General features: G+C 31.7%; 1 protein-coding gene across 6 annotated transcripts in view; it reads left to right on the forward strand.

The window, feature by feature from the left end:
* PCLO (piccolo presynaptic cytomatrix protein) overlaps positions 1 to 13,836 on the forward strand; it is a 513,527-nt gene that overhangs the window by 397,754 nt on the left and 101,937 nt on the right. For 3 of the 6 annotated variants that reach the window (XM_031938652.1, XM_023504738.2, XM_031938654.1), the window contains 5 exons: positions 3,623 to 3,716; positions 7,026 to 7,097; positions 11,447 to 11,627; positions 11,778 to 11,972; positions 13,423 to 13,605. In XM_031938652.1, coding sequence (XP_031794512.1) covers positions 3,623 to 3,716; positions 7,026 to 7,097; positions 11,447 to 11,627; positions 11,778 to 11,972; positions 13,423 to 13,605 — 725 coding nt within the window. The remainder of the gene's footprint in view (positions 1 to 3,622; positions 3,717 to 7,025; positions 7,098 to 11,446; positions 11,628 to 11,777; positions 11,973 to 13,422; positions 13,606 to 13,836) is intronic. The other 3 variants (XM_031938653.1, XM_031938655.1, XM_031938656.1) reach the window with 3 other exon arrangements.

The following is a 13,836-nucleotide window of genomic DNA, read 5'->3' on the forward strand; positions in this document are numbered from 1 at the left end:
TTTGCATCATATTGATGGCATCATATTATGTTGTTACATTGTATTATGTTAAATCATATCAGATAAGGAATGTAGGGGCAATTAGGTGGTATAATGGATAGTGTTTCGATGCTTAAATCAGAAAGATCTGAGTTGAAATCCAGTTATAGACACTTTCTGTACAATTAGGACAACACACAAACTTTTTCTGCTACATTTCCTCAGCTTTAATATAGGCATAATATTGGCAACTATCTTACAGGACTATTATAAGAATCAAATGAAATAACATCTATAAAAAGTTTAATTCAATGCCTGACCCATAGTAAGTGCTTTATGGAAATGTTAGCTATTATCATTAATCAGATGTGTTATAATTACATTTACTATGTGTACATTATATGTAATGTGTAATATATTTTATATATCATATTTTCATATATATTATAGTTTCATATAAGTATGTACACACATTTATAATACCATTTTACTCTAACATATGTTATTACTCAGTTACTTATGATAATAGGATACAAGAGTAACAGGGAGAGTAATAGGGATCAAAAAGCTTCAATTAAGTTGATAAGCCATCCTATTATCTGTAACATTTCTAGTTTCTACCTTATTTTAATTTTTACCAAAACCCACTTTCACCAAACTAGCAGAATTGGTTTAAATTTATTTTCCTTGGATTTTTTTTTCTTCCTGCCTCAAGTGACAATAATAAACAGCAGATCACTGTTCAAAAGCCAAATAACAGGGAAAAAGGAAATAGAAGCAAAATGTTTAAATGATACAGAGATTCATAATTAAGGTCTAACAATTGAGATATGGTTTTATTAAAGTGTTATGTTATTATTGAACAGATGAATGAAGTCACATTTTCTTTATATTGAACAAATTGTATGCCCTAGGTAAAAGGTCTTATAACCTGTATCTTGCTGACTAGAATTTTACTGAGCAATTATGCTATGCTTCTTGCTCAGTTTTCCACTGGATTTTTCTCTAGAAGTTATTGCTTCTTGATATAGTACTTCTGGGCTTATCATAGGTTTTATATTAATTTTTTTGAACCACTGAAACTAAAAGAACAGATTTCCATCAATACTCAAGAAAAAAAATTCTCACTATGCTGTAGTATAGAAAATATTAAATGAAAAATATATATTGTTTTGTTTTATCAATAACCATGAATGGAAGAACAAATCAATTAAAGGACATTTGTGAAGAAGAGAATGCAATAACTCAGTCTATAGTTAAAGCATAAAGAAACATTGTTGAGGATTCTTTTCCACAATGATTTCTTAATATAGTTTTTTCAAGCAAAAACTGATGTTATCAATAAATTTCTGCCAAATGAGCAAGTTTAATTTATGTGAAATTCTTTCCTCATACTATCTTTTAAGTTGTTAACTACTCAATATTGTTCAATTGATATTATTAGGATAAAATTATTCAAACAAATATTGTTATTGAGAGAGGACTCAGGAAAAAAAAAAGATCAAATGACTGGATTAATTTTTCATTTTATAACTAGAAGCTTGGTTGTTAGACAGATATCAGTTCAAGAATCACAGGAGTAGGGCAACTAGGTGGTACAATGGATAGAGCACCAGCCCTGAAGTCAGAAGGACCTGAGTTCAAATCTGACCTCAGACATTAACATGTCCTAGCTGTATGACCCTGGGCAAGTCACTTAATTCCAATTGCCTCAGGAAAAAAAAAATCATAGCAAGAATGTGAAGGGGATTTCTTCTCTATTATATCTCTTGAAAGAAAATATTTCACATATTTTGTGAAATATGTAGAAAGATTTTCAGGTTTTTTTCCTGAAAAATCTTTCCTAGAGTTGAATTTATGTTTACATACAAGAGAGAAAGGCTTTTCTGTAATAATACAAATAGCTTCAGATAGATTCCAGTCTTTTGATGAGAGTAGCATAGATAAATGTCCCTGATACAAAGGAGCCAATATTACTGTGCAGGACAATATTTTTGAGTTTTTGTGTACATATAAAGGAAATACGAATAGAAAATTATTTATTAACATAAATGATATTAAAGTGCTATGTTTGATGAAAGTTGATAATAGATTTATTTGGGCAATGTGGATATTGCTGTAATAGTTATATAATAATTTGGTATAAGTTGATCATTAGAAAAACATTACTAAATCAGCACTGCAATTCAACCATTTCTTTAATTGGACATTCACATAATCTGAATTTAATGTGAGTTAAAGTATCTGGGATTATATGTAGAATTATTTCCCTTTTTTTCACAAATAGAAATGCTTGTGAACACTTAATCTACTAGGTTTTTGTTCAAATGAACATTTTTAATGTTATTGATGAACAAAATGTATTTATAAAACATATACAAAATGTTGCTTTCCCCAATACCCATTGATACCTCTGTTTTGATAACAAAATATAAAGTTTGTAACAAGTAGTATAGCTTTTACTTCTAAACAAATTAACCAAAATAATACTCATTGATAACCACATCAATTAATATTTTTTATCAATTCATGATGAAACAATAAACATTTGCTGCTATAGCAGAATTTTTTTTAAAAAAGTAAAATGTTAAAGTGATAATTAACAATTGCTGGTAATTTTATGTTAATTATTTTTAAATAATTTTTAAAAATTACCCAACATTTTAAGCACCAACTATTTGCCAGAAACTGTGTTAAGCCTTGAGAATCTGAGAGTGGCAAAAGATGGTCTCCACTCTTAAGGAGCTTATTATAATTAAATGAAATGGATGTCAATTGCTACTATTGCTAATTGGTATTCTTTTATATAGATTGTTTAGGAATAATACTACAAGTTCAAGTTTCAATTTAGTCTACTCCAGTATTCCACCCACTCCAATAAATATTCAGTAAGTGCCTATTATATAGAAAATACTGTGGTAGGTGCTGAAAATAAAAACAAAAAGTAATAAAATGAAAAACAGGATTAGATCATACAGGACAATAAGATTTCAGGCATTGTTCCTAACAAAATTATTTTTGATATTAACTAACATTAGTAAAAAATGTGCACTTCTATAAAACTATATTGCAAATATATAAACAAATAAGTTATATAAATAGTGCTTTTCAAAACACATACTGTTTAAGGTGAATGGTTTCCAAGAATCATTGGTTGTAGTTATGCACATCTTTCTCTTTTTAGCACCCCCCCTTCTAAATTAATCTTGTTTCTATGATTACATAATGAAATTCATATTTCTAGTGGTAAGAGAATAATGGTATCGTAAAATTTTACTTAGTATTCTTCTCTATACTCTGAGATGATCAAGATTACAAAAGTATGGTAAAATTAGTCCTAAAACTACTAATAGTTCATAAATAAATAAGGAAGAGGGGGCTAAAAGAATTTCTCTAAAATATATTGAAAAGAACAATGGAAGTAGATAATTATTTTTAACCAATAGCATTTTAAAATGAAAATTGGAGGTGACTGTAAAGAATTATATGTGAGCATGACTGAATTATTCTATCTTCTGTACAAATAGTTTTTAAAATATACAACTGTCATCATCTTGAGTGAGCATTCTGCATGTTCCAACAGTTAACTCTGGTATAATCTTTTAGGATGCATCTTTCAGTGTCTTTTTTCCTTCCAATTCAGTGCTGAGTATAAGAGGAGAACTAAATATGTTCAGAAAAGTCTTAATCCAGAATGGAATCAGACAGTAATTTATAAAAATATCTCCATGGAACAGGTAAGTAATAATTATTTTTAATGATTCATATTTGAGGGATTCATATTCCATATAGTGAATTGCTTATTATTGCTATATAGCCAAGAAGTTGATGTCCAAGTAATCAAAATAATAGAGATTCCACATATTGAGAATGTTTAATGGTTTTAAATCCTTATAGGTAAAGGTCTGGGCTCTTGTTTATTCTCCTTGTGACAACTAGTAAAACTCTCTGAGCCTCAGTTTCCTTTTTTCCAAAAGCTGATACTAATACTTCTATTACTTGCCTAACAAAATTTTGCAAGTAAAAATAATTGTAAGATTTAAAGAGATCTACAAAATGTGAATTAATATTTTATGTATTGATCAAAGAGACCTAATATACATCAATAACCCCTTTTCACTATAATACACTGCATTGCAATAAAAGACATAAGCAAAAGCAAAGAGTAGTGAATAGAGGGATGACCTCAGAATCAGGAAAATTTGAGTTCAAGTCCTACTTCTGACGTGAGACAAATAACTTAATCTCAGTTCCTAAAGCAACTAAAACTATAATTTGCAGGTTGATTGATGATCTCAAAGAAAATCTTAGATTTGAATAAAAAATTTTCAACAAAAGAATATAAATGATTTCATATTGAAGACTATTAGTAAAAAGAAAACATTATACTCCGTATCTTCAACTTAAGGTGGCAAAGAATAACATAATACATAAAAAATTTTTCCATGAACATAAAATTAAAATTAGCAATTAAAATAGAAGTTATTAACTTTTCTAGACACATTACAATCTGAAGGATACCTTTTCAGAATATTGTTTTTAAATAAATAAAGCAAAATATATAGAATTAGAAAGGAAATTGAAATATAATTACTAAAAACAATTAGGTTCATGAACTCCAGTTTAAGAATGCCTACCTTAAAGAGATAAAATTTATTTATCTGAAGAAATTCAGTATGTACTTCTATAAATACCTTCTATTCTAACCAAGTTGGATAAATGAATTATATTTGTATAATCACTAATATGCAAAATCACCTCACATTGTATTTCCTTTGTTGTTATTTTGCTTTAGTTGGCAAAAATAACATTTCTGAGACAGTAAACAAACATACAACAATCAAAAACCTATGAAATAGAATGAAACATAAAGAGAAAGGCAATGGATAGTAATTGTTCAGAGGATTGATTGCAGAAGGAATGTTGTAGCAAAAACTATAAAGGGGGGAATTTGCCAGGCAGCATCACAAATAAGGCCTTGGCAATCTCTCTGGAGAAAACCAGGGATTTCCATTCGAAGGGACTAAAAATGTTTTGACCTGCATACCTTGGTCCACTTTTATTCTATCTTGAGGCCAAAATGTTTTGTAAAAATGACATATTTTGATTTTTATGATGCACTCAAAAGAAAAAATGGGATTCAATATAGAAATATACCCTTTAGGTATTTTTCAGAAACACATGTCTTTCCTCAATAGATAGTGTGTGCTAGAAAATCAGCCTATCAGCCCAGGATAGTAACTATCTACAAAGTTATAGCAGGCTGCCTTTATCCTGTATTTCCTGTTTATCAGTTTAGAGAAGTCTGCATTTCATAAAATTTGCATGAATACGAGACAATAATTGACAGTATACAACTTTAAATACAGCAGAAAAAAAAAAAACCTATTAATAGAACAGTAAGAGGATCACTGTGATATAGAGAACAGATGTTCTAATCAGTAGACATGCTGAATTTTATAGGGAGAAACTGAAAGTGATGCATTTAATCAGTTATGCTTTAGTCCCTTCCCAAAACTTATTAATAGTTATGCATTCAAAGGGGGCAATTGTAGGGGCCTAAGCTTCCACATTTATGAGAATGATAAGTATTCAATTTTCATATAATTTTAACATCACTATGTAGAAATCAGTTGCATCAGGAGCTCTTGGGTTTTGCAAATTAAAAAAAAATATTCTAATGAATGTTTTCATATAATTGCTTTCTTTTAAAATCATAAATATTTTATTTTATTCATTAAAAATACTTGAGAAAAGGCTTGTCAGACTAAAAAAGAATCCATGAAATAAAAAGGATTAAAGAAAATAAAACCCTCCTCTACAGATTCCTTCCACCAAAACTATGATATACAAGTTATATCTATCCTGAAAAATAACTTTTCTGAAAGATTTATATTATTGATTATTTTTTAAATGAAGGGCAATTCAACTTTGATATTCTGATAAAAATGTTAACTCCCAGCTTAAAATCTGCTATTTTGTTGAAATGTTCTTCCTGACTAGAATAGATAATAAAAAACAGGCTGATATTGCTATACATTTTTCCTTTTCATAAATTCTTTTTTTCTTGGATTTCTTGTTTATGCCTCTCCTAATGAATGAATTATGTTAATATTTATGCACATTTTTGTGAAACCTAAAGTTACTGAAAACATCAAAATATTAATTTTCAAAAAAAAACTTAGATAAAGTTACACAAGTACATACACACATTAAATTATAGGGGTTTGCTTTCTGAAATAGGATAGAAATTCAGACAGTTTGCAAGAAAAGTAGGAAAACAAGCAAATTTTTTTGTGTTTGACTTGGATTAGGTAATTATCTTTTCTAAATAGGTCCTAATAATGATATCTCTGTATATGAAGCAGTTCATATATGTACATAAGCTAAGAAATATCTGCATATTTCAATAAGTAGAACCTTTTCTACTTTTGATATTTAGTGCCTAAACTCATTTTCTCTGCAAAAGGAAGTGTTTTAACTAAATGGCCCTTATGGTCCCTTCAAACTCCTGATTTATTATCCTAAGATCCTACTATCATAATATCAAAAACTCAAAGTTTGTCTTTGAAATAAACCTAGTATTCCATGTAATAATCTCCTGGTATATTAAAAAATATCTTTAGTTTTTAGAAATTCAAGTATTATCCAAAAAGGTGAGCACTGCAAGGACCCTCTGAAGTAGGACACTAAGATATATGCATAAACATCATGAGTTGAATTGAATTACAGATATTTCTCCTGAAAAAAAAACAACTTTTTTTTAAACTTCAGTGGCAGTAATCCAAATATTTTGCATACTCTACAATTTGACCCTCCTACTCAAAATCTAGATTACAAAAATTACAAAAGAATTCATAAGCTTTTATGTCTTGAGAGGTATTTTTTCCCCTAAACTCAAGGTTATTATAGAGAAATGAAAATTGTCTTCCTGTCATATTGCAAAGGAGTGCAAGCAAGTGATAATAAATAGAGTCTATTGTGTGGCTGAAATAAGAAGTGCAGGATGGAAATTGGGGTTAATTACATTTTGATTTAAACCATAGCTCAAGAAGAAAACACTGGAAGTGACAGTCTGGGATTATGATAGATTCTCTTCCAATGACTTTCTTGGTGAGGTAAGTTTCACTTTTTGTGTCCTTGTAAACAAAAGATTACTTCAAACTTCAGGATATGTTTTCTGACATAAGCCTGATTGCAAATGTGTTGTCTTTTTAAACATATTTTAAGTAAACTATTTTTATGGTTAAATCCCTTAGATAATTATGACTATCACTTTACTTCAATATTATAGATTCATATGCTACTTTCACAGCAGCTCTAGAAATGGCTATTTACTTTGGCCATGGTTATCTTTTATGAAGAATAATAAAGAAAATAAAATATTGATATAGAAAGAAATATCAAATGATGCAAATTCCATTTTCATTTAAGGATTACTCAGTTAAAGGATTAAAAATTTGCTGCTTTCACTCTGAATTTTGTCAAGGCACAAAAGTTACTTTGGGGTCTCAAGTGACTCTAGATATGGTCATTCATCATACAAGGACCAAATGGTTATGCTAGGGAAGGATCGCCACCAAAAGGTTGGATATGAAGTGATTCATTTTAAACCCAGAGCATTTCAACAATGTCTACATTTTATTTATAATGCATTGAAAATTCATTAGACTTTTGAAAAAATACATTCTTTTTATTAGGCTAAATGATAATCTACTCTGTTCATCTGACTAATTTGACTTTGAAATTGAAAAGCAGACACAAAAACAATGAATTAGAATAGTTATAAGAAGGTAGATTGAACACAAAGTGGAAATAGCACCGAAGAAAATAAGGATGGACTAAGCATCTGTTCTAGATTTTTATATTCAGAGGAAATCTATACTGTACGTGACATGATTGTTAAGTGATGGAGGGCTGGATTATCAAATTATTTAGAAGAGGAGTGATACCAAAGGCATAGAATAAATGAATTAATTAACACATAAATGAACAAGCTATTATGTCTCCCAGTGTATACACTAGGCATCAGGAATCCAAAGCCAAAAGTGAAACAGTACCTTCTCTCAAGGAGCTTACATTCTAAATTGTAGTGATAACATGATCCATATAAAATAGATACATATAAAATACATATGCAAATCAGATACAAGGTGACCTTAGAGTTAAGAAAGGACCTAACATCTGGAGGACCAAAAATGCCTGTGTGTTGGTTCATTAATAAACATCACATTTCTAATCTAGCTAAGTCAAATAGAGTAGATGATTAATAAACCCAACCAGAAAAGATAATTAGTAACAGAGTTGGAGATGATTTCATACAGAAAGTGGTATATGAACTGAGTGTTGAAGAAAATAAGGGAATTTTAGAAGCAAAAGATCAAAAGAGATTTTAATAGGTGGTGAGGTCCTTCACATGTTCCAGTGCATTAATATTGTAGTTGATGAGGATGAAGTTTGGCACCAAATGTTGGGGAGTTAGGTACCAAATGATGAGGTCAGGACCAAAATGATGGGGGTCAGTCATGTGACAAATTCACAATGGCTTTCTCTTTGCCAAAAGGAGCATTTATTTATGAGAAGAGATTATAGACAAAATGAAGAGGTAAAATAGACACGGGGAGTAATAAATATGAAATATATTTGGGAGAGCCTATAGTTAGTAAGGAAAGGGACTTTAACAATTCACAATGGAAAAGGGTAATTGGAACTCAAAATTAGCTAGGAGAAAGAAAATATACTATTGACTGGCATATTGATTGACATATTCTAAATCCATAGAGGGAATTTAGCACTTTAAAAGAGTTAGCTATAATCAGGAGAAATGACACTAGGAGATATGGGGGAGGAAGGAGGAACAAGATATCACAAGGAAGAACATGGCAGCTAATACAAAAAGGATTCAATAAAGATGGCATAGACCCTGAGCAAATTTATAGGGGAAATTAAACCTCAGAGTTTTGACATCATAATGTGGCTTTCTGATTGGATATGATAAGGTGGGTGGGATTTCCCAAGATTTCCAACTATGGGTGGAACTATGAAGTTGAGTAGTGCCCTTCCCTGCTTGCTTCAGGAATCATTATAATCTTATCAATACTTCAGGTTTTTTCTGCCAATCCTACCTAGTTATCTAGGACCATGAGATCTATAGTTATCCCAAAACAAACAATTAAAAAAAAAACCAACCTTAATATAAATACCTTCATAGGAAAACCTGAGGAGATAAAAAAATTACCTATCCATTTAACTGCCTATTACAGTTTGGACAATACAGTCAATCAATAAGGAATTATTAAGCACATAATATGTTCCAAACATTAGAGATGAGAAGAAAAGCAAAAGCATAATCTCTGACTTCAAGGAGCTCACATTCTAATAGGGGAGATATTGATATAACTATGTATATGAGATATATTCAATATGAATAGAAGGTAATGTCAGGAGAAAGACATTAGTAACAAGAGGGACAGGATTAGCAGCAGGAGGCATTAGAAGCAAGAGGAGCACTTGCAAAATCATAGAGCTCATCCATCATCTTAGACATTTCAAAGAGACAATTAGGCCAAAAATTGAATAAGGAGGAGAAATTGCAGTTATTGCTTTAAAATGTCAACCTTTTTGAAACAAAGGCTTCTCTATTTAACACTGATGTTCTTCTGGTAATGAGCTATGACTGTGTAGTCATTTCACTGCACCTCTTTGAAAAATTATGCCTGAATATAACATAAAAGAGAAGAGCAAGGTGACATAGTAGATGGAGTGCCAGACTTGGAGTCTATAAATCTTACCTTCCTGAATTCAAATCTGCCTCAGACTATGTGATGACACTACTGGCTGTGTGATCCTGGATGAGTCACTTAACTTATTTACCTTAGTTCCTCATCTGTAAAATGAACTAGAGAAGAAAATTGCAAATCATTCCAATATATTTACTAAGAAAATCCCCAATGGGTTCATGAAGAGTTGGACATGATTGAAACAGCTGAACAACAAATAATATAAAGGGTAAGAGAAAAGCAAGTAATGGATATAAACCAGCCATAGAACATTTCAAATGTGAAATTGTGCAGGAGAGTTATAAAGTAGAGGTGTGAAACACATTGGCTATATGCCACAACATTCTCCATTGAACCTTGATCCTGATTAAGATGTAATTGGAAAATATTTAAGAAAATAAATAAAAGTACAAATAAACAGGCCATGGGAATCTTTCTTTATGGTTTAGTGGACCGCATTTCTGAATTTGACACCAAGAATGTCTAAGAAATATAGGACAAAAAAAAATTGCTGAACATATATCAAGAAAATGAGACCACTGTGTCCAACTGGTATGTCAGCATTGTCAAGAGTACTACAGAAAAATCCCTAAGACATTTGGTAAAATGCTTATGGAGACTTATGGGAGTATATGAACTAGAAGTGCTAGGATGCTTAGACATCAATGGGTTGGTATCTGCATTGATAGAGAGAATATTGACGTTAATTCAATCGTTGATCTTTTGAATTATTAGGAAAAACTTGAAGCAAAAACATAAATTAATACCATCTTATTAAAAAGTGACTATAAATGGAATGCTGAATGAATTAGAACCATTTCACCAATTTAAGGAGTTCTGACTGAGGAACATCCTCTTTAAATCTTCTTGGCAATTTATACTTTTAGGAAAGTATTTATGGGCATTAAGTACTTGGGATTAGTTAAGTGACCTGCACATAGACATAGGCCCAATATATCCTGGAGGCCAAATTTGAATGGACCCAGGTCTTCTACATTCTTTGGCCGGTTCTTTGTCCATTATACTACGATGACAGATAGACTGACAGATATGTTATTATGCATACGTGTTTGTATGAATATATAAGCACACATGTATAGTTGTATAGATCTACATATCTGTGCAGATATATGTGTGTATTCTGTTTGCAAGTCTCATTTTTTCCATTCTATAGTATATATTTGTTTTAGTTTGCAATGCTTTTGGCAGAACAAACGAGCAAATATTTGGAAATAGGAACAGTTTTCAACAATTTCAACAGGAGGAACTACTAGCAATTTCCTTTTGATATACCAATAGGAAAGATATAATCTATATACTATATTTGTTATTAAGGGATATAATGTATTAAAATCAAAATTATCTTTTATAAATAATAAAATATAAGGAAATAAGAAATATATTCTAAAAATTCACACATTTTCATGCATATTATGAGAATTTTCTGCATAGTTTATATGAAGAACAAAATGTCAAATAATTATTTCAAATTAACAACAAAAAATTATATAGCATACCAATAAAAACTCATTATCAGAATTTTCCAAGTTGAGAAAAAATTCATATATATGCAGATACATTTATATGTGTAGTCAAATATACTTTGGTTTTTACTTTTCAAAAAATGTTAACTCAAAGTGAGTAAATAATTTGTAGTGTTACCATTGGTTTTCTCTTCTGTTTTGTAGGTATTGATTGAATTATCCAGTACTTCTCACCTTGACAATACCCCTAGATGGTATCCTCTCAAAGAACAGACAGAAAGTATTGAACACGGAAAGTCCCATTCTAGTCAGAGTAGCCAGCAATCTCCAAAACCATCTGTCATCAAAAGCAGAAGTCATGGAATCTTCCCTGATCCATCCAAAGGTAGGAAACTTTTAAAGTAGAACACATTTTGCATATATTTCTTTATGTCCATTTGTTGTTCTCTAAAATATGCTTTCTTAATAGTGTAATATATTCCAATGAAACTCTTAAAGAAAATATACTATTGATGCTTAATCCTTTTGTCCCCAGATATGCAGGTACCTACAATTGAGAAATCCCATAGTAGTCCTGGGAGCTCAAAGTCATCCTCTGAAGGCCATCTTCGCTCTCATGGACCATCACGTAGCCAAAGCAAGACCAGTGTCACTCAGACCCATCTTGAAGATGCAGGGGCCGCCATAGCAGCCGCAGAAGCAGCTGTGCAACAGCTTCGCCTTCAACCAAGTAAAAGACGCAAATAAATTCCTCAGCATGGCAGCTTAATGTTTATCTGTTGCCTTTTTTTTCCTGCTGTCTCTTCCTGTTTGCTTTGTCATCTTGCTTTTCCAACTCCTTTGTCCCTGATCACTATTTCTGTCCCTTTGTGTATGTTTAAAAAACAGTATAAGTATGTACGTAATTCTACTCCTTTCTATTTAGTTATTTGTTTTGTTTTCATTTTTAATACATGGCAGTAAAACTGGCTGTTTCTCCATCCTTTTCATCATTTGTCCAACCTGATTAATGGTGTTTGATATCTGTGAGTTTGATGTTTTCAGGGGGGTGGGGAATGTGTGTCATTTTCATGTTCAAATATCTATATTAGAACATTAGTATACTAGAATGAATTCATGAAACTTCAGAAGGCAGCTCATGTTGTAGGTTTTACTCTGAGCATCCATATAAGCCATGTATAGCAGATTATCAATAAGTTATTTCTGACATTGAAAGAGTATGGTACAGTGGGGAAAAAATGCTGGATTTGGAGGTCGAAGGTCTTGGGTACAAAGTCCACTTTTAATATTGGTTGTGTATGTACTTTTTCCTCAGTCACTCGGCTTTAGAAGCCTCAATTTTCTCAACAATAAAATGAAGGTTTGGGGCTAAGTGACCTCCAGCTCCAAATCCTTGAATCTGCAAAAAGGTTATTCAAGAGAGCAATGCAGTTAATAGATTTGGAAGGATTTCAAACTTAAAACACAAGGGAATAAAGAAGCTTCCAATCAATACCAAATAACGCTAGTGAGTCAGCCTCATTGTATAAATGTAAGATGTGATATCTATCTGTATTCTATGCTATCCGGTTTCTCAGAAAGTTTAGGAACAGAAACCTTTCCTTTGGCCTAATGATATTATCAATCATTCTTATAATGAAAAATGGTAGGGCAACATAGCCTTTTCACTATGGAGCACAAATGAGTCTACTCTGTTGGATTCCATTTTCTGTAAGATAAAATGATAGTATGCAGGAGTTTTTATTGGCTCTGTTCTTTCACTGAAATTCAAAAACCATTTGTCCAGCACAATAAAAGACTAACAGCCACTTATTACCAACTATTCTATAATATAATTTGAATCTCAACAAAATTACTTAGAGATATGCATTAAAAGCATTTATGTAGTAACCAACTAAGTGTGACATCATCATGTTTGTTGGTGTAGGATAAGCCCCCAGAGGCATTACTCAGAAAGTTGGAAAAGGTGGTTATTTTCTCTTTCCATCATTGTTAAAGAAACAGCCAGTTTTAATCCCTTTTAGTGCTGTGCATGTGGTGTCTGTTTTGGCGTTTGAGCACACAACTTATTTAAATAGAAGGAAAAAAAAAATCCCACTTGTGTTTGCATGACTAACATTTAAGCTGGTTCCATCTGAGGATACATACTGTGGGTTTCCATTTCACTCACACTGCCACAGCAGCACATAAAAGCGGTCAGTCTAATCATACCAGGAAGCAGCACAGACACAGCATAGCAGGAGTCCTCCCAATTCAAAGAACTCAGTCTGACAATCTGCCTCCACCAGCCAATGACAACAAAGATCCAAGCCAGCTGGCTCTCAGGAAGGTGATGTCTGATGGACCAGTCAAGCCAGAAGGAGGTGAGCAGAAAGACGCTGCACACAACAAGAACCCCCTCTCCCCCACTTTAAAGTGCCCCGCCTTTGTTGTGTAGAGATTTGATTTTAAACATCTTTGCCCTCTTCCTAGTGTGCTATTGTAGGCTATCATATCAGGATCACATCACCATTATGTAAGTCCCAAGACCACTGTACTGATATGTTGATGACAGTCCTTTGTACTTTTCCACACACTGGGTCTCAGACTTTTGT

The sequence above is a fragment of the Sarcophilus harrisii genome, chromosome 5 (assembly GCF_902635505.1).
Source record: "Sarcophilus harrisii chromosome 5, mSarHar1.11, whole genome shotgun sequence".
NCBI classification, from domain to species: domain Eukaryota; kingdom Metazoa; phylum Chordata; class Mammalia; order Dasyuromorphia; family Dasyuridae; genus Sarcophilus; species Sarcophilus harrisii.